The following is a 21,250-nucleotide window of genomic DNA, read 5'->3' on the forward strand; positions in this document are numbered from 1 at the left end:
TAATAGGAGTGTGCTTGCAAATTGAAGCTCTAAATACAAAGATTTGAGAGTCAGAAAAGATTGAAGCTCTAAATACAAAGATTTGAGAGTCAGAAAAGATATTACAATAAGCTCTCAACGAATATGTACAAGAGAAAATGAAGAAAATAAAGAATTGAAAGCTTTTCTTTTGATTCCTATACTTGGATGTTCGTTTCTTGTATCTTGAAGTGGTCTTGATATGTATATATGACAAGGGAAAAATTTGTGATCATTTATAGTCGTTAAGATAGTTTCTAGCTATTAGAAACATTGTAGACAGACTTGTATCGATACAACTCACAAGATATATGGTTAGAAGTGGGGTTGTATCAATAGAATTGGATTTGTATTGGTAGAAGTGCCCCTGAGTAACAGAAGAAGTCTAGAGGAATGCTTGGGATGCTTTCTGACTTGCTTCTATCGGTAGAACTTCCACCAAGTATTGCTACAACTTGTATAAAATGAGTTTAAAACACTTAAAAACATTTTGGATTGATCAAAAAATATTTAGATAAATTAAAATACATTTAAAATATGTTTTTGAGTACTTTTTCAATTCTTTGAAATGCTTTGAAAATGTTTAACAAAATTTTCAATAATTATTTTCACCAAATGACTTAGAAAATATAAATGAAAATTTATTTAAATGTTGTTATATTAAAAGCGTGAAAAATCAAAACTAACATATATATTATAATTTTTAATTATCAAATCTTTAATTTTGATTTTAACTTATATAAATGTAAATTTTTTAAAATTTTATTTCTCATATTTTTATTACGAGAAAATAGGTATGGGTAGTGCTTTTTATATTTTTATTTTTGTTGATATATTTTCATATTCATTTAATAAATCTATTTTTAAAATTTTAATTATTAAACAATAAAAATTAAAAAATTGAAAAGAAAAGAATAATTTCTCAAATCAAATGCCACGATACTTTCTTATTTTTCTAAACATTTACTTCATAGGGTTTAATGTAAAATACACTTACTCCCTATGGTTTTAAGAATGCCCATTTACCCTCAAATTTGAAGAAAATATCATAAGCCCTATAGAGATCTATTTACAAAGCAATTTTTAAATTATAAACAATTATACCATTCTTTTTGTTTATCAATGTATTTTCTATTTCATTTATTCATATTTCCAGTTTTGATTACAAAATAATTAAAATTTAATTACATATTAAAGTCATATAAAATTAAATATATTTAAAGTAGTTAGATATTAAACTTGAGATAAATTCATTAAATTATTTTATGTAGAGTTGATTAGTTACTATTATTTAGAAGGTTCTAACGAAAATGAAATTGATTAAAATATTAATTAAAAATTATTGAATATAAATATTAAATATAATGAATAATAAGTAACTAATAAAGCGCAAAAATATTATTTTTATTTAAAATTCATTTAATAAATAAATTTTAAGGTAACATTTAGTGCTTTCCTTGTTATACATCAAAAAGTATTGATTTTTTTTTGACAAAATATGAAAGAGTATCAATTGTAGAATAATATTAGTATCAGCAAGGCTAGGCTAGGCATCCAGAGTCATTTATCTAATCGAATTTGGTCAATAACCTTTGAAGGAGTTGCATAGAACATTTTAAGGCTAATGGGTAAGTTCTTCATCAATTCGACCAGAATATAAGGAGCAAAATTCACATCCCTTGGTGCTAATTACATATGTATAGTTCTTGAATTCTTAAAATCAAATCTCTATTCGACTAACCTTTGATACCTCCCTCCTTAAATCCCTTTGATGGCTAGAGCACATTTAATCTCAATGATAAATCTATTCCAAGTTAGCCCAAAGTTCTGTTTGCTCTACATTATATCTTCCAATGTTAGCTCCTATCCCCTACATCGATCTATCATACTCGTCTCTTGCTACTGTTGCAGAAAAGTATTGATTAATATATTTAAAAAGTTGTATTATTTCGTCTAATTCATTAAATACTTTCTTGAGAATATAATGATGATTTACAAATTTACCCTTATTAAATAAAAGTAATATTCATATATTTAATATTTTAAAATAACTTTATTAGTAATAAATATTTGGATATATTTTAATTGATAAAAATTAAAATTATAATTATAATTGAGTATGTGGATGAATTTAGATATGTTTTAGTTATAAAGTGAAAATTGCAAAAAGGAAAGAAAAAGTTATAAAGTGAATAATAATAAATTGAAGATATAATAATAAGACCATCAAAACCTAGACAAAAAATGGTATTTGCCTATTTGGATGAAATAAAATAATAATCTCTGGCCAAAAACCGAAGTAATTGGTTGAAAATTCTGATTTGCCCCCTTTCACAGCAAAACCAGTTTTCCCCTCATTCCACGGGCACACCCCCCATCGTTCCCCTCTCTCTCTCTCTCTACTCCCAGCTCTCTCTCTCTAACAGATTCAGTCGATCGAACGGCCGCCCATCACCGCCCATGACTCTGATGACTCCTCCACCGTTAGATGTAACCATCCAACCCTTATTCTCTCTCTTCCTATTTCACTTCAATTCAATTTCGATCCCCTAACGCCGCGTTTTTTCAACTGTCTCAATGCTTCTTCCCATCCAGCTTGGAAGAGGAAATTCATCATTTTTCTGAGTGTCCATGCTTGGACTCCTAGGGTTTTGATCAGCAGATCCAAACTGTCCCTCTCATTTTGTATCTGTTTTTGTTTTGCAGCAGGAGGACGATGAGATGTTGGTTCCCCACAATGACTTCGTCGACGGTCCTCAGCCTTTAGAAGGTGAAATTTTCATTTCTATTAATTTTTTTCTGCTTGTGTCTCATGAAACTGAGAGTAAGTTGAATTTTATTATAGAATTGAATTCTTATTTGTTCTTTTTTTTTAGTTTCAGCTGAATGAAATGTCCTATTTACATCATTTTGAATATTTATGAATATTCTTTGCTGCTGTTTTTTTTTTAATTCTTTAATTTGATCGTTTCTTATGCTTTCAATTTTTAACATTGTCTTATTTATTAAAGTGGCGAAGGAAGCTGCAAGTAAAGTGGATGCACAAGCAGTGGATGATCCACCGTCAGGAAGGTTCACATGGACAATTGAGAATTTCTCGAGGCTTAATACTAAGAAGCTCTACTCTGACATCTTCTTTGTTGGAGGCTACAAATGGTAGTTTTAGTTGATCAATTTGTGCTCTTCGGAGTTCTTGCTAAACTATTTTTGCATTGATCTATCAATAAGATTTAATTTGAGTCCTTTTGAACAGGCGGATACTTATTTTCCCCAAGGGTAACAATGTTGATCATTTGTCAATGTATCTTGATGTTGCGGATTCAGCAACTTTACCTTATGGATGGAGTAGATATGCACAGTTCAGCTTAGCTGTCTGCAACCAAATACATAATAAGTATACTATTAGAAAAGGTATATCTGGCCGTACTGCAATTCTTAATTCAATCCCTTTATGCAGCAGTTGTTTTGGCATCTTATGCTGTATGTCAACGGGTTATACACCCATGTAAAGTCAGTCAACCTTCTTTTTTCATTCATCCTTTTTTTTTTTGGCGTTTTAAGTTGTAGTCTTTTTTGTTAAACAACTCTTGTTTTTGACATTGTTTCTGTTTATGAATTCTTTACTGCTCTGAGTGATAGTTTGTACATCTATTTTATATGCTTCAAATTTTAACTTCTTCTTCTTCTTTTAGAGCTGCCTTAATATGACCATTATCTGTATCTTGCATGTTTCAAACTTTCTGTTTAAGTGTATCCAAGATTGAGCTTAATTTCCCATTGGTGATAGTCAGTATTTCTTCTTACATCTTTAATTTTTTTTTTTTGGATTCTTATGGGTGGGGATTTGAACCTTGAAGTTGAGACCTCCTTCATTGAGGAGAAGAGTAACTATCAATTAGGTTATTCTTCAGTTGCATTTTGTACCCTTCGGATGAGCTGATTTATTCTTGTGTTTTAGAGGTGGAGTTGAATGTAGCATGTTGAAGAATAATGGCTGTGGAGCTCTGTCCTCCAACGTGTAGTGACAATTCAAGAAATTTGCATTTATTTTTTCTTTTTTTGGCATAGCTGATTTATAGAATCCTTTAGTTGCTAAGTTTACCTGGTTGTGGACTTCTTGTGGTTAAATAGATAGAGCTTGAATGTGGTTCAAGTTTTGAAGAATGAGTCTGCCAATGGCATAGTTAACTACTAAAAGTTGACATATATTTAAGGTTTATCAAATGACATGCTATTTTGTTTCCTTTACTACTTTTTTATGTATGCCTCTTAAAGTTTGGGTTGGAAAAAGTAGTCTGAAGCTAAATTTGTCTGACTATGAAGAAAAATGATTGATTATGTGAATTTTGTCTTCAATCATGTCCCATGAGATCTAATAGCTGAGTTGCCATACTGCCATTTTTACTTTTGAGCAGTCTTGTGAAGACAAACTCCTAGGCATGCCTACGCTTTGCACCTTAGTGCTAGACAGCAAGAGCTCTTCAGACCGTTTTGGGTGAGGTCCATTGATGAGACATATGCTCGTGTGCCTAGGAGCCTGCTTTTTAAGGGGATAGGCATAAAAAGAGACTGTTTTATTGAAGTTCTCTTTGATTTAATTTAAACCTTTTTCATTAGCTATACCCTAAGGGATAGCATCAAGCTCTGTATTCCTTAATATTTGAATATTCTAAAAGAAGAGGGATAGCATCATGCTCTGTATTCCTTAATATTTGAGTATTCTAAAAGAAGAGGGATAGCATCATGCTCTGTATTTATAGATAAAGCTCTTTGGAATTTATTCTCATAATTATATATTAAGCTTATATACACATGTGAACATAGACTGACATATAAAACCACATACGTATTGTACCTTTTGGAACTGATCTTAAAAGATTATATTTCTTATTTTCTTGTATAATCTAGAACTTTAATTTAATTTACCGAGGCAAGTTTGAAATTAAAATTTTTAAACTGTTTTAGTAATTTTTTTTCTGATTCTAGGCCTTCTAGGATTTTCTAAAGTCTTATGTAAATTTTCCTTGACCCTGGGGTAATCTTTATGTGTTTATAAGTTAGCTTCTTCCCTGGAACCATTATTTTAGACAGTTAAGATATATTTTAATTGCATGCTTATTACTTTCTAGGATTCCTTTGGTTTTGAAATTATGAGCTTTTTTGTTGTGAAATGGTTGTCTGACTAATCCTGATATTCTCATTCTCCTTAATGTTGGTATTAAGGCCTTTTCGAATAGCCCTGAGTTTCTCACTTCATTAGACATGCCCCATTCCCTTCTCATCAACTGCAACTCATAAGGCAACATGGTTTTACAAGTAATTTTCTGACCAATTTAGCTATCTGGAAATCAGATACTTTGTACTGCCTGAAAATTCTATCTTGCAACTGGCTGAAGTCCAGATCCCTCTTGGCATTAAACTGGTCTTGGATCCAGTTAAATAAAAAAGCTCTTGTTCCATCTAAGGTTTGATGTTGTAAGTAGCTCAATATAGAGTCCTCAAGATATACTCCTTGATATCTATTAAAGGAACATTTTGGCATTAAAGCAAAGCAGTTCTCCATGTTTGTACTTTATATTCTTTTTGGTCTTCCGTTCACTATGGTAAAAGTGTGGTGAACTGCTTTTACTTTTTATCCTCGAAGTCAATGTGAAAAATTGTGGTCTGGAATGGAGACGTTATTTTTGTTCTTTCATTCTTGATAGATTTGGGTGTGATATAATGGGTGGGTTTTCCTATAAATTTTTGAAATTCAGAAGAAAGAGAGGTGTCAAAATTTCAAATGAATTTCCATAAAAATGCACTGCTTAAAGATACTGATTGTTACCTGATGTTTAGTGTGTTGAAAATTTAGGCTTCTTGAATTGTCATGGTGCCCACTTGTTTTTGCTTTATCATGCAAGCTCAAATTTTGTGCGATTGATTCTTCATTGTTCTCTGCAGACACTCAGCATCAGTTCAATGTACGTGAAAGTGATTGGGGCTTTACTTCATTCATGCCTCTTGGTGAACTATATGACCCTAGTAGAGGCTTTCTTGTGAATGACACATGTGTTGTAGAAGCTGATGTTGCTGTGCGTAAGGTTGCTGATTATTGGTCACATGACTCAAAAAAGGAGACTGGTTATGTCGGACTCAAGAATCAGGGAGCCACCTGCTATATGAACTCTCTCCTCCAAACACTCTATCATATTCCCTACTTCAGAAAGGTTAGCTTATTTATTCTTTATTACATTTCTTATGGTTAAAATTCTCAAGGAGTTAAATGTTTGAGCATGCATTGCAGGCTGTGTATCATATGCCAACAACTGAGAATGACATGCCCACAGGGAGCATTCCATTGGCTTTGCAGAGTCTATTTTATAAGCTCCAGTATAGTGACACTAGTGTGGCAACCAAGGAATTGACGAAATCTTTTGGATGGGACACTTATGATTCTTTCATGCAGCACGATGTTCAGGAACTTAATAGGGTTCTTTGTGAAAAGCTTGAAGACAAAATGAAGGTATAGGGTTTTCTTCTATTAGTATTTTGTGATTGATTGCTCCTATGTTTGTTTAAAATGTTACTAAAAATTTCTTTCTTTATTTTAAAATAACTCAGGGAACAGTTGTGGAGGGTACAATACAACAGTTGTTTGAAGGGCATCATATGAATTATATTGAATGCATCAATGTGGACTATAAGTCAACGAGAAAGGAATCGTTTTATGGTACAGTTTTTAAGGTTACAATAATGACTAGATTGTTAAAGATTGATATTGTGGGGCTTATAATTTGACACAATTACCTGTAGATATTCAGCTTGATGTGAAAGGCTGTAAGGATGTTTATGCATCGTTTGACAAATATGTTGAAGTGGAGTGTCTTGAAGGTGACAATAGGTATCATGCTGAACAATTTGGTTTACAGGTGAGATGCCTTGGAGAAATCCATCCGTTCATCATTTTTACATTGAAACCTATAACTTAATGAACAGATTTTACATTATAAAAACTTGTGGACTTAAATAAATTTATTCAAATCTGCTTGTCTTTGGCTGGTCTGCGTTGTCTCTTCTTTCAGCCATCTTTGTTTAGATATGCTTGGGAAAGCAATCTGTTTTCTTCATGGTGTTAATTTGGAGGTTATGGTTTTCCTGACTTGGACTACTTGCTCAATGTTCTGTCCTCAGCTTAATATCTTGCTTAAATGTTCCCTATAAAGATAATGTTTAAAGAATTTCAGGGGTTTTGTGCCTTTTTCAGGATGCCAGGAAAGGAGTTCTTTTCATTGACTTTCCTCCTGTCCTTCAACTTCAGCTAAAACGTTTTGAGTATGATTTCATGCGAGATACTATGGTGAAGGTTAGTCGCTAAATAGATAACTGAATATCTTGTCTTATATTTCTGTTGCTTTAATGAATGCTATTCTTTTCTTGTTTGAATTTGGTCAAAGTTACCCTTAAGCATTTAATACAGGATCATGAATTGTAAGCATATTTTAATAACCATACTAGGATCAGGTTCTATATAATGCCGATTCTATATGATGCTTCCCTTAAATGAATGTATATGTGGCTTTCTATTTTTCTGGTTTGACTCCTTTTATGTAAATCTGGTTTGTGTAAGAGCCAGTGAGATGATCTCCTATTTGTATTTTGAAGTTCATATTTCCCTTCTGAGATTGTGTTAATCTGAATGAGTGTCTGTTAACTTTCTCTAGTTAGCCAGATATGTTTAATGTAAGAATTTACTTCTAAAAGTAGTACTGAAACTTCTTTTTAAGATCATCTTTGGAATTCCTAAGATATTTCCCCTTATTTCTAAATAAAATGAAGATACCTTATTTCTTATTTGTTGTAAGAATATACAGAAGAAAAATTTAATTTCCTGGAATATTTTTATGTTGGGATTAATATTTTCCTTAAAAGATTTAGTCCTAAGGTGTCTACCCTCAATATTATGGAATGGCACATAAATGACTTGTTTTCAAGCTATAAGTTGTGATTGTAGGCATCATGTTGTTGAACTTTAATAGGATAGATTATCTGGAGAAACACGTAAATCATTTGCAGCTGGCTCTTTTAGCATTTTCTATTTTAGTTTAGAAGTTAATGGTTAATATATCTTCTGAGGCCATTTTTCTGTTTTCGTATAAGTAAAAGATGTACTATAAATTTGCAGCCTATGCTAGATAATGTTACTTTTAACAAAAATGTGTTTTTGAGTACATGTATAGTATTTTGAAGAGTGTTGATTCCGACTTTAACATGGGTGGGTGATAATTATTCAATGATTCAGTAGTCAAAAAAATATTTTCTCTTTGCTTGTACTATACAATGACAAATTGGCAGTCAATTTGCAATTGTTTGAGAGGGCTCTTTTGGAAACAAGAAGTAAAGAACCAGAAGGGGTGTGGTCTTAAACTTTATACCTCTCCTTGAAGCTGTTCTAAAATAACCAAGATACTTCTTATATCATTAGATCCTGTAGGCTCATAAATTTTGTCTGAAAGTGTGAGAGAGATGGTGTGTGATAAAAAGGTTGCACAAATTCTGTTAGATCCTTCCTGTTCTCTTCTCTTACATGCGTGTATGTGCATGCATGTGCATTTCACTCAAATCTGTTATTTAATATTTGATATCCGTGGAAACATTTCTTTATTATTATTTTTAATCTTAACCATACTTTTTGTATAGATAAATGATCGCTATGAATTCCCCTTGCAACTTGATCTAGATAGGGAGGATGGCAAGTATTTATCACCTGCGGCTGACAGAAGTGTTCGCAACCTTTATACACTTCACAGGTATTTGCTCACTTTGTTGTGCTGGAACTGTCAATTGTTTTTTTTAGCAGCTGTGTTCCTTCTCTCACTTGATGTAAGTGACATAAGGAAGGGTTTCAAAGAAACCTAAATCTCTAAAAATTTAATCTGCTTTTGACTAATGGTATAATGTGTAATCAAAACTAATCATTTATGTAAAACAATTCGGAACTTCCCCTCTATTAGATTTTAATGATTTGTAGAAATCCAAAAAGTGCCTGCAATAACTTTGAAAAGCAAGGAAGACGAAAGGAGAATATAAGAATGCTGTAACCACAAGGTTTTGTTTGATGATCAAAGTATTCTGCTAGTTAACCTGACAAGACACCTTTTAATAATTTTTAATCAGTTCCAATTTACTAAAATCCTGCTTTAACTTGAACACTAAAAAAGCCAGACTAACCTATAGCTACCTTATGTAACAGAAAAGATAATTAGTCGAGGTGATATAAAATAACCTTTATTTGCTGCTGAAAATTGTCAATTTCTAGTAAGCATTATTTCTATTGTGATTTCTTTAGTTTTCTTCTGTTTTTGGGTCATTTATTTTTTGTTGGACTAGGCTTTCCTTTGATTATGTGTTTTATGCTATTGTTGTTGTTATCATCATCATCAAAAGCACTGCAAATATCACCTTTATTTTTTGGGGATAACTGAAGAAACAAAATCACAAAAAAGCCAACCCTAAGGGAGCCATCATTGTCTTGTGGCAATTAATTATTAGGCTTTGTTGGTTACTTGATATTTAGAAGCATTGTTGTTCGTTTGGTGAAGTTGGCTATTGCTGAAATTTATCTACTTGTATAAATTGTGCTTGTTTCAACTGAGGGATAAGCACATTTCAGTTATTTATAATGATTATTCCAGTTTGCAATAGTAATTTATGCTAATAGTTTAACTAGTTGTCAAGTTGGTCTCTATGGATGTGGTAGAGGCCAGTTCTATTATTTACTTATATTTCAAACAGAGTAGTAATGAAAATTTCAGCGTAAGGTTATATTGGTGTTTTATTAAGAGGGCAAATAGACATTACTTTCTACCTTTTTGTTACTCTTTGTGCCAGACTTTTCTCCATCCTTTTTCTCTTAATTTAACTGCTTATAAAAACTATTCAATCTGGTCTTTTATAACTCATCTTGACGGGTGTAGGGTAATAAGATCATAATTCTTTTACATTGTATGCAGTGTTTTGGTTCACAGTGGCGGGGTGCATGGTGGGCATTACTATGCTTATATCAGGCCAACCCTCTCAGATCAGTGGTACCTATCATGTTTTGTAAATTTCTCAGTTCCAGGCTTTTATGCTAATTGCCTGTCATAATGTTCTTGTTTTTACTTATGCTCACTTCAGCATTTATTGGTATTGGTCATCTAGGTTCAAGTTTGATGATGAACGGGTAACAAAAGAAGATGTCAAGAGGGCATTGGAGGAGCAGTATGGTGGTGAAGAGGAGGTATTGTTCTCTGATTGTTGTGTGTCCAAATTGATATTTCTTTTATGTGGTTGAATTTCCTTCAGTAGAGACGCTTTATCTTATGTGCATCCTTCAACAGTTACCGCAGACAAATCCTGGGTTCAACAACACTCCATTTAAATTTACTAAATATTCAAATGCATATATGCTTGTGTATATACGAGAAAGTGACAAGGATAAAATAATCTGTAATGTGGATGAGAAGGACATTGCTGAACACCTGAGAGTAAGATTGCTTCTGATTTTTGTTAATTACAAATTTAAATTTGCAATGCTGATTATGTTCACTGCAAAATGTTGCTGTGTGCTTTGAACATCACATTTCAGATAAGATTGAAGAAAGAGCAAGAAGAGAAGGAGCAAAAGAGGAAGGAAAAAGCAGAGGCACATCTGTATACTGTTATAAAGGTACAACATTCCATATTCTTGTCTCTCTCTCTCTCTATAGATTTATATGTTTCTTATCTTATTTTTGTATGTCATCAGGTTGCACGTAATGAAGACCTAGTTGAGCAGATTGGAAGGGATATATACTTTGATCTGGTGGATCATGAAAAAGTTCGTAGCTTTCGAATTCAGAAGCAGATGCCTTTTAATGTTTTCAAGGTACTTAAATATAAGGCTAGATCTTTCTTGTTTTAATCAATTGTCTGGTACCCCACTAAAAAAAGTAAAAATCGGAAAGTAATTCTGTAATGCCATTACTTTTTTTCTCAAGCTTTACTTGGAAATTTCTCCCTGCTTGTAATTTCTTTGGGTGATTTCCTGCTACTTTTGATGTATGCATGGAATTGTTCCAATCTTCTAGTATTTTGTAGTAGACAATTTTACACTTGGGGAACAAACTAATTGAATTGGATCATTTTTCATGTCAAATGTTTAAAAACTGACAATCTACTGGTAACTGACAATGCATAGATTGAAAAAAGATGTTGAGAGGTAAAGTGTACCATATTGGAGATTTTAGATCTGAGTCATCTGACTCTAGTTAAGGTAATATTTCTGCAATAACCTTGATTTTCTTTGTAAAACTAAAGATTTAGATGATTTAAAGTTCCAAATTAGGTTTCTCATTCTCTCTCCTGAAAACCTTGGGGCTTGATTAAAAGTCAAGGTGTGCTGATTTCTGTTTTTCTCTGACTGTGTGTGTGTGTGAGCTCCTACACTTTTTAGCGTAGCGTGAGATCCTACTAGGAAGTTTAAAACCGGGGACGACTCAATATGATTGAAAAGCATGGAAAAACCATTTTGGATTTCATTATTACTCGTTCTTGTGAATTTTGCATGAAGAATTTGTAAGAGCCTGCTGGTGAAGTATGTTGACAAGTGAAGTTTAATATGAAATTGGTGAAGAAGATGGTTGCATAGATTAGGATTCCGCCTGGTAAGTTTCCTGATGTTGATGTGAATTTGGCGATTATAACTTGTCTGAAGTTTTTGAAGTATCTGACAAAAAGATTCAGGGCCTATTACTTAAGCACCAACCAAGGTTAGAATCTGGTTGAGAATAGGCATGGCCGTCATGAACGTGGTGGAAGGCACTTAAGTTATGGCATTACCAATTAAGATGTGAATGTGGATGCCTTTTTTCGAAATCTTCTCTCCTTGAAATGATGCACTTTTCCTTTAGTCAAGTATCTTGAATTTGTTGTTTAACTTTCCTTACTATGTACTATTCATATATGGTTTTATACTACAGAAATTCCAATTATTAAGGAACTTTTGTTTACCTCAGTAGGAGTTGGACCTTATATAGTTCGAGGGGAGCAAGACCTTCTAACTGAAATTTGTGTCTCATTTTTGGATATAAATCAATTAAATGTGGATTTTTTCCCCTCTGCACTGCTTGTTTTTTATTTTCTGTTGTTTTAATCAAGCAGTTGAAAGAGATAAATGTAGTTTTAATTCCTTAACCTATAACTATGTGATGATTTGAACTAAAAGTTAGTGGACTTCTGCATGTGCCTCAGTGCATGGTTTATGGATGGGATGCTTTCCGGTTAGATATGTTCTTATTTGCTTTGTTTTATTTTTGTATTTTGATGATTTTATTTTTCTAGACTCCACAACAAATTCCTTTATTCTGTAAGTTTTGAAGCTAATGCCATACAATTGAAGTTTCTACTCCCAATGTCCTATTGTTTATTATTATCAGGAAGAAGTTGCTAAAGAGTTTGGTATTCCTGTGCAATATCAACGTTTTTGGTTATGGGCAAAGCGGCAGAACCATACATACCGTCCAAATCGACCATTAACTTATCAGGAGGAAGCACAATCTGTAAGTGTTTTTGGTTCTACTAATTTCAAGCTTTAACCTGAAGCATGTTATATGACCTATGGTTTGAACTCGTACCAGCACACGACGCTTGTACCCGAGTCCGAGCAACATACATTTAAACTCACGACCAGTCATTGAGTGTATTCTGTATATGAATTGAATAATGTGTAGTCTGGTTGATTGTATGATGACATTGATATTCATACTGGCAGTCATAAGTATGGATTATGTAGTAACATTTGCAGTGAACATTTCTTTTCAGGTTGCTGGCAGGTATAGGTCTAGTGGGTCCACCCACTTTATATGCTTTGTGTACTCTTGTTTGTCTTGTTCTTGTATGTTAACGTAACACAACATTTTGTGTATGATGTGATCTTTGTAATAACTTCAATTAGGTAGGACAACTTAGAGAGGTTTCAAATAAGGCAAATAATGCAGAGCTGAAGTTGTTTCTGGAAGTGGAGCTTGGACCGGTACTTATTTGATAATTTTCTTTTGAATTTTGGTTTGCTTGAAGCTCTTTGTTTTAGTGATGGTGCACTATTTCTGATATTTAGTATTATTCAGGATTTGCAGCCAGTACCTCCACCTGAGAAGGCTAAAGAAGATATTCTTCTTTTCTTTAAACTCTATGACCCATTCAAAGAAGAGCTCCGGTAATAACTACATCCTGTTTTACTTTAGAGTGGAACTATTTGCGGTTACTGATGCTTTTTCTTCTATATCAGTTATATTGGGAGGATGTTTGTGAAGGGTGCTGGCAAGCCAATGGAAATTTTGGCAAGGATCAACAAAATGCCAGGCTTTGGTCCTGATGAAGAGATTGAACTTTATGAGGTTGGTTTGGTTATTTTATTTTAGATGCATCTGGTTTCCCAATAAACGTGTCTACCACATCTCAACTATCTCTTCCATGCACAGGAAATAAAATTTGAACCCAATGTCATGTGTGAACACATTGACAAGAAGCTCACATTCCGTACCAGTCAGGTGTGATAAATCAATGCTGAATTACAATGTTTTCTTCCATAAATTGACAAGCCTTTATTATGAAATCACTTTGTCAATTATCTGTATCTCAATATTTGAATAATTTTTGCTGTTTCTCCTGATTTTATTATTATTATTATTATTATTATTTTAGAATTTGTCTTTGTGAATGCATGTTCCAAATACAGCTTGAAGATGGTGATATTATATGCCTTCAAAAATATTCTGAAGTTGCAAGTGAACAATGCCGTTATCCTGATGTTCCTTCATTTCTGGAGTATGTGCATAATCGTCAGGTATAGGAAGAATCTTCTTGTGGTAGTATTAATTTTTTGACAACTTGTTATTGTATGAAGATTGGACCATTGCTGAGGTTCTAATTTTTCTTTTCCTGGCTGCAGCAATTCTGTTGATGTTTCTGATATGGATTGAGATTTCTTGATGTTGTTGACAGCAGCAGATCTTTTCTTGCTTTTAAAATGTTTATGCTGTAGCTTGTGCTTTCTTAGGGAAAAAGCCAGAGACTTTTTTGTTTTTTGATATTTCTATCTTTTTTATTATTTGCCCTCACATTAGTAGAATTTTAGGCTTGAACCTTCGCTTTTTGCTTTTTGCTTTTTGCTTTTTGCCTTTTGTCTTCTCTTTCCTATTCATTTTGTGTTTTTCTTTTCCTGCTACATTTATCTTTTGCCTCCAAATAAAGAAATTACAAAGGCAAAGTAAAAGCATCTATTAAATGGAACCATTGAGAGGGAAGATTTTAATTTTCTATTGGTTGTACTAACTTTCTGGAATCAGTATCTATGATATCTATTCAAAATCTAGAAGTAAAGGACTTTAGTTACTGATGCTTTGCTGAGGTCTGTGATTTTAATTTTAAACCCCATTATGTTGTACATGTTCAAAATTCAGTGTAGTTGAGGATTATTATTTGCAAAAAAATTATTTATTTACATTGATGATATGTAGGTTGTACGGTTTAGATCTCTAGAAAAGCCAAAGGAGGATGAATTTTCTCTTGAGTTGTAAGTTTGTTATTACTAAATTTTACACTTTTAAGTAGATACATTCTGGAGTAAGTCTGACTAATTCTGCTTACACTGTTCATGCTCATGTAATCATTTGTCTAGGTCAAAGCTTCACAATTATGATGATGTTGTTGAAAGGGTGGCTCACCATCTTGGCTTGGATGATCCTTCCAAAATTAGGCTTACATCCCATAACTGTTATTCCCAGCAACCTAAACCTCAACCTATCAAGTACAGAGGAGTTGAACATTTGTCTGACATCCTTATTCACTACAATCAGGTTTTGTTGGTTACCTAATTGTAGTTCTTTTTGATACTATTCATTGTTTTAACGTTTTGTCAATTATAATAATTCTGATTATTGCTGAAATGGGGTATATTTCTGTTTTTGTTAGACATCTGATATTCTATATTATGAAGTGTTGGATATACCTTTGCCAGAACTCCAAGGCCTCAAAACATTGAAAGTTGCTTTCCATCATGCTACCAAAGACGAAGTGAGTGTGGATTAGAAAATTAAAAATGCTTCAGTTAATTATTTTTTTTCAGTGTATTATCAGGCTATGTTCCCCTCATGAATTATTCGTTAATTCTCAGGTAGTTATTCATACTATTAGATTGCCAAAACAGAGCACTGTAGGGGATGTTCTTGATGACCTCAAGACAAAGGTAACCATTCCAGTTTTGGTTTTTCTACTTCCTTGAGTTTTGCCTCCAAAATATTTAAAAAAAAAGAAGGTGAAACTTTACCAAAATGACTTAGTTTTAATGGTAACTTTGCAGAAAAAGCATTTGCTTTATTGTTTATAGCACTTTATTTATGTGATAGACAAGTTCTAGTTCAACTTTGCATCCGGCAATTATCTCCATATTTTTCCTTGAAGATAGGAATTCAACAAATTGCTTTGCATTTGATGTGAGCAGGTGGAGTTGTCTCATCCTGGTGCTGAACTTAGATTACTTGAGGTTTTTTATCACAAGATTTACAAGGTATGTGTTGTGTTGGATTCTATGCATAAATATGGCTGTGTGCAAGCAAGTGTACAATGTTCATGTATGTCTAGAGTTGGCAAAGCAGACCTGAACCCCCTAAAACTTGCTCAACCCATTTGAGCAGGAAAAGACAACCAGCCCAACCTAAACCTAAAATTCCCTATACCTTAAATGTAAACTAGAATGGTTCAGATTGAAATGCTCTAAAATATATTTGAATATGGAATCAAATATCCAAAAACCTGCATAGCCCCAATGTTGAACTTGAAATGACTTGATCTGCCCAATTGCTGTCCGTAATATGGGTGCACCTGTGTCTGGCTGCATGAGCATGTTGGGTTATGATTTGGATTTTTGTTTTATGTTGCTTGAATATAGTTTTGTTGACCTAATTAGTGTCGATACTAATTTTCTTCCATGTCACATTATATGGAATTATTTACTATAACGACAAATTTTTGGGAGATCTTTCACTGCCTATTTAACTGCTTCCATATAGATTGCTTGCTCATGAGCAAAGGTTATATCAACTTGGTCTCCTGTGTATCATAGCCATTGTTGTACTATACTGACAAATTTTTGGGAGATCTTTCACTGCCTATTTAACTGCTTCCATATAGATTGCTTGCTCATAAGCAAAGGTTATATCAACTTGATCTCCTGTGTATCATAGCCATTGTTTGTTGTAATTTTCCTGAATTTTCATGCATCATAGCCATACTTTGCTAAAATAATTTTAAATAAGGTTTTTTAGTTTCTGTGGAAAATCTGAAAATTGCACCATCTTTATTTCTTTGGGAGCGAAAAAATTTGCCTCCATTTTTGGGGCAGTGCTTTTTATTCAATGGCTGAGTTACCAAGACCTGTTCATTAGCTAGAGTTTTTCAATCTCTTGATACCTGGTGGACAAACGCAAGAATTCCAAAATTTGATATTTCTTTTTCTCTGTGGTTTTTTTAGGAATTCATGCAAAATATGATTGCTTTGTTAACTTTGTTGTCTTGTTTTGGTTTGGCAGATCTTCCCTCTCAGTGAAAAGATAGAGAACATAAATGATCAATATTGGACATTACGTGCAGAGGAGGTAAGGCTCTCTGTCCTCCAAACATGTCCCAATTTGTATTTATACAGTATACCAATCTTAATTCTTGTAAATCGTACATTCTAAAACCCTTTATATATAGATTGTTCCATAAATTTCTACTTAACATTACCACTCTTAAACCTTGTTATATGTTTTGCATGCATTGTAGGGCTTTTAATCTCTTTTCGAGTATGACAGTGCTGAATGCTCACTTAATAAGCCAGTTAAAGTTTTATGGTCGTTCATGGCCTACCCTGGTCATAAGCAGCAGAGTGGTTGATTGTCTCTAGTTTGGCTGGATTTTAACAATAATTTGAAAAATATTTTGCTTCCTTTCAAAGGCAACTCTACTATTAAGTATAATGGTTACAGAAAAAAAAATCAATCCATTTGGAGCCAAAACTGGATTTTGAATATGTCCAAGATTTAATAGGAGAATGGGGCAGAATTATCTTTGCTTTTGACATTTTTAATGTTTTTGTACTTCTTTTTTTAATTTTATGTTCTCAGTGTATTTTAAATTTTTTACACTGACCGAATTAATCAACAGTTCTGACTTGTCCTGATCATACAATAAAATAATTAAGGGGATATTCAAAAGTTCCTTTGCATTTTGTCAAACTATAGAGCTTCTTTTCTGTTTTCTTTAATCTGTTCCCTTCATTCTCTTGTCTGATATTGTTTTCTTATTGCCTTAGATACCGGAAGAGGAGAAAGAGCTTGGTCCCCATGATCGCTTGATTCATGTTTACCATTTCATGAAAGATGCAACACAAAACCAGGTGACAGATCATAATTGCTGTTCTTGCCCCTCTTAGAGTGGACCGATTTTGTTTCAAAATACCATTGTTTTATTGATGAATGTTAAGAAAGAACTTCATGTCATACAGGTTACTTGTTGCTTTGCTTATGTGTTAATTTCTTTGTCAACCTTAACAGCAGGTACAGAATTTTGGGGAGCCATTTTTCCTTGTTATTCATGAAACTGAAACATTAGCTGAAGTTAAAGTGCGAGTTCAGAAAAGATTACAGGTTCCAGATGAGGAATTTGCAAAGGTGTGATCTCCCCGACGCAAAAACCGAGTTATTATGTCTATTAAGATTGCATAGCTTTCCAGTTTTCTATATTATTTTCTCTTCCTTTGTTTCCCCATATGTTTTTTTTTTTTTACGGATATAAGTAAATTGAACAATTGTACAAATTCTGCCCATTATTCCAAATATTTGCTCATGGTTTTTCCTTTTCCATTTAATTCTAAACTGTCCAGTGGAAGTTTGCATTTTTATCACTGGGTCGTCCAGAGTATCTTCAGGACTCTGATGTTGTGTCTACTCGTTTTCAGGTTCTTTCTATCTCTATTATCTTCAAGTTCTGTACTTGTCACTTTTCTTGCTGCTCTTTTTGACGTTGATCTTTTACTTTGTTTTTGTAGAGAAGGGATGTATATGGTGCTTGGGATCAGTATCTTGGACTGGAACATTCTGACAATGCCCCTAAGCGGTCATATGCAGCAAATCAGGTATAATATTTCTCGATAGCTTTTATTCTTAGTTGAAGAGCGGTGAACCTGGCCAATGATCACTGAATTGTAGTGGTATGAACAGTCGTCTAGTGAAATTTGTTTGAAATTGATAGAATCTAAATTTAGGTATTCTAAATTGCTATTAATTCATCAATGCTAGTTAATTTGGCTCATTGTTGGTAGAGGAAACTGGGGTTTATTTTTATTGATTCTAGATGCATGCACATACCAAATAAGTCTGCTAACAAGAAATGAGATACTTTGTTCGTTGGTAAGATGGTTTGATTGAATTTTGCAGAACCGGCATACATTTGAGAAGCCAGTAAAAATCTACAACTAGATCAAAAACCGGATGAGCTACAACAATTGTATGAGGTGAAACGTGTAGCTGACAGTACGTCCAACTTTTGTGTAATAAGCCAAGAAGCTGGAAGGAGGCGGATTGTTTGGTAATGCAGGAACGGTTATCAAGTAAATTAGATGTGATTCATTCAGCGGTATGGGAAGATGCCATCAACCTAGAAACTCTACATGTTTTCCCAATAGATAGGGACCTGCCTAGTTCCGTGGACAAGGTGGTTTTTAGGTAAGCATTTGGTGTTAAAGTTCGGTTGTAATCTACTTACTACACGACGAGATTTTGTTTTTGGCATTTGTTGTGGGTCGAAAATTTATTTTAGCGGGCTGGTGAGTGAGTGATTGGGGATTGTGTATAGAAAATATAGACTGGTAGAGACCTAATGTTGTTTTTCATTTAATCTCCTAAATTTGTGAACTGGTTTTTGCATAGGATGTTGTCACTTGTTAATGGGGACCCTCGTCCCAGCTTTTGTGTAATAGAATGAATCATATCACCATAAACTACCCAACAACCAGCCTTTGGCTTCCAACTTACATACATATATAAAGAAACGAACACAAGTTTTGACATGTTTGTATAAAACCAAAGTAAATTGGCCTTATAGTTTACACGTCGTAAGTTGTGTGGCCGAGCATACATAAAGCGATATTATTTCATTGTGCATGTTTGTTTTGGGGCATGCTATGTTTGCGCGAAAATAAAGAGAAGTTACAGTACTGGAAGATTACTACAGAGGAGAAACTCGAGAGTATCTCCCAAGTTTGAACGGGTCAGGAAGGACTTCTACTGCAAGCCCTTTGAAATGAACTTACCGCACCTGACAATGCAGGCAATAAGTGTAATATTTGTGGCCAAGGCCCTTTTATAAATTTAATTACGGAAATAGGCTATTTATTGGGTTATTTACCGGATTAGGTTGTTTTTAACGAAAACGTGTCCACATCACGTCAGCAAAACGCCTCCCTGGGGGAGCGTTTTGCCTGTGTAACGGTCAAAAATTTGACCGTTGGCTTCCAACGGTCTAAAAAAAAAAACTATAAAAAGGCCTCCCCAAATCATTTTTTCAGACAAATCTCTCATAATTTCTATAATTCTCTCAAAATTCCGTTCTCTTCCATTTTTTTCACACAATTCTCTCATAATTCTCAACATTCTTTCAATATTTCCTTAAAAAATCTATCAAATCTCATTAAAATTTTCTCAAAATTTTATCAATTTTTTTTGTTTAAAATTTTTTGAATTTAATTTTTTTTAAATTAAAAAAATCCGATCATGTTAGCAATGGCCGGAGAATTAATCCGTCTCGATAATAAGCACATCTCCGTTGATCAAATGACAATGGTAAGTGATAATTTTAAATTTTCAATACTATTCGATATTTTTTTTAATTTATGCAAATTTAATTAAATTTGCAATACTATTTGATATTTTATTCATTTATGCAATTATAATTAAAATTTCAATACTGCTTGATTTTTTTTTCATTTATGATGTTTGCATTAATTAATTTATGCAATTTTAATTAATTTTGTTTTATAAATTTTTATAATAGTCTGTAGATCGGGTGTTGCAATGCTACATCCGTAATATGTTTGGTCCTCCATCGCCGTTGATCGAGAATTACTTGCGGGAAGCGGGATTTTGGCACGTGGCCGCGATAGGCCGGGGTTGCAAGTTGGACCCGAAACTAATTAGTGCATTGATATAGAGGTGGAGACCCGAGACACACATTTTTCATCTTCCATGCGGAGAGTGTATTATCACTCTGGAAGAAGTGCATTTGCAATTGGGATTGCCGGTGGATTGGTACGTAGTCACCGGGTCCGCATCATCTACTGATAGGGGAGCCGTATGCTACGAGCTTTTGGGTGCTATACCGGATAATATTAACGGAGGTCGGATCGAGATGGGCTGGTTACGAGACACATTCCTGGAGCCGGATAATGATTCGAATGAACTCGAAAGAATACGATATGCTCGGGCATACATTCTTGAGATGATTGAAGGTTATCTGATGCCAGACTTGTCACGAAACCTCGTACATCTGAGATGGCTGCTGAAACTCGTAGATTTTAGAGCAGCCGGCGAATTGAGTTGTGGGTCTGCCATGTTGGCAACATTGTACAAGGAAATGTGCAGGGCGACGCGATCGAACAAAGCCAAAATAGGAGGTTGCCTATCACTACTGCAATCATGGGCACAGTTTCGCTTTCCATTTTTACGTCATCGAGTAGACTACCCATATACATTTCCACTCATAACGAGGTAAATTTTAATTAGATTTTACAATTATGACGTAGATTTAGAATATAATTGTATGCTAAAAATTTATTTAATTAGATGGAACCATTCGATGAGTTATGCCAAAATACCTACCTCTCTCGAAGATATACGGCTTCTATTAGACCAATGATCGGAAGCAGAAGTAAGTATTAAATAAAATATATATACATAATAAAATAGTCGTTTCATATTTAATATTTAGTATTTAGTATTTAGTATTATGTATTATGTATATAAGTAATATTTTTATCATGTTCATATAGTTTCAATGGACACTATACGAGGATCCGGCAATTCGGGCAGTAATTCCGGATGAATTCCTTCAAAATCCAAACGTTTGGCATGTGAAGGTCCCATTGGTGAACTATGCTACCGTGGAGATGCACCAGTCAGACAGAATGTTGCGGCAA

At 33.6% G+C, this 21,250-nt stretch overlaps 2 protein-coding genes across 3 annotated transcripts; both read left to right on the forward strand.

Annotated features, from left to right (window-relative positions):
* Positions 1-2,265: 2,265 nt before the first annotated feature.
* On the forward strand, positions 2,266-19,057 carry LOC107896257 (ubiquitin C-terminal hydrolase 13). Of its 2 annotated transcripts, none has more exons than XM_016821370.2 (32): positions 2,266-2,508; positions 2,725-2,788; positions 3,030-3,174; positions 3,272-3,429; positions 5,962-6,227; positions 6,305-6,523; positions 6,622-6,730; positions 6,814-6,929; positions 7,265-7,363; positions 8,698-8,807; positions 10,011-10,085; positions 10,201-10,279; positions 10,380-10,526; positions 10,628-10,708; positions 10,787-10,906; positions 12,456-12,578; positions 12,974-13,051; positions 13,146-13,234; positions 13,307-13,415; positions 13,500-13,568; positions 13,757-13,864; positions 14,538-14,593; positions 14,699-14,876; positions 14,992-15,093; positions 15,194-15,265; positions 15,521-15,586; positions 16,608-16,673; positions 17,372-17,455; positions 17,613-17,729; positions 17,942-18,016; positions 18,107-18,193; positions 18,495-19,057. In XM_016821370.2, the coding sequence occupies exons 1-32, from the start codon at positions 2,479-2,481 to the stop codon at positions 18,534-18,536; spliced, it is 3,339 nt and encodes a 1,112-aa protein (XP_016676859.1). In that variant the 5' UTR covers positions 2,266-2,478; the 3' UTR covers positions 18,537-19,057. The 2 variants fall into 2 exon arrangements, with proteins under 2 accessions (XP_016676859.1, XP_016676860.1); XM_016821371.2 differs by having other exon boundaries at positions 17,616-17,729.
* A 1,060-nt stretch (positions 19,058-20,117) lies between these two features.
* LOC107895910 (protein MAINTENANCE OF MERISTEMS-like) lies at positions 20,118-20,982 on the forward strand. The gene is made up of 2 exons (XM_041078020.1): positions 20,118-20,822; positions 20,898-20,982. The coding sequence occupies exons 1-2, from the start codon at positions 20,464-20,466 to the stop codon at positions 20,968-20,970; spliced, it is 432 nt and encodes a 143-aa protein (XP_040933954.1). The 5' UTR covers positions 20,118-20,463; the 3' UTR covers positions 20,971-20,982.
* Positions 20,983-21,250: the final 268 nt, after the last annotated feature.

The sequence above is a fragment of the Gossypium hirsutum genome, chromosome A10, assembly GCF_007990345.1.
Source record: "Gossypium hirsutum isolate 1008001.06 chromosome A10, Gossypium_hirsutum_v2.1, whole genome shotgun sequence".
In the NCBI taxonomy this organism is placed as follows: Eukaryota; Viridiplantae; Streptophyta; class Magnoliopsida; order Malvales; family Malvaceae; genus Gossypium; species Gossypium hirsutum.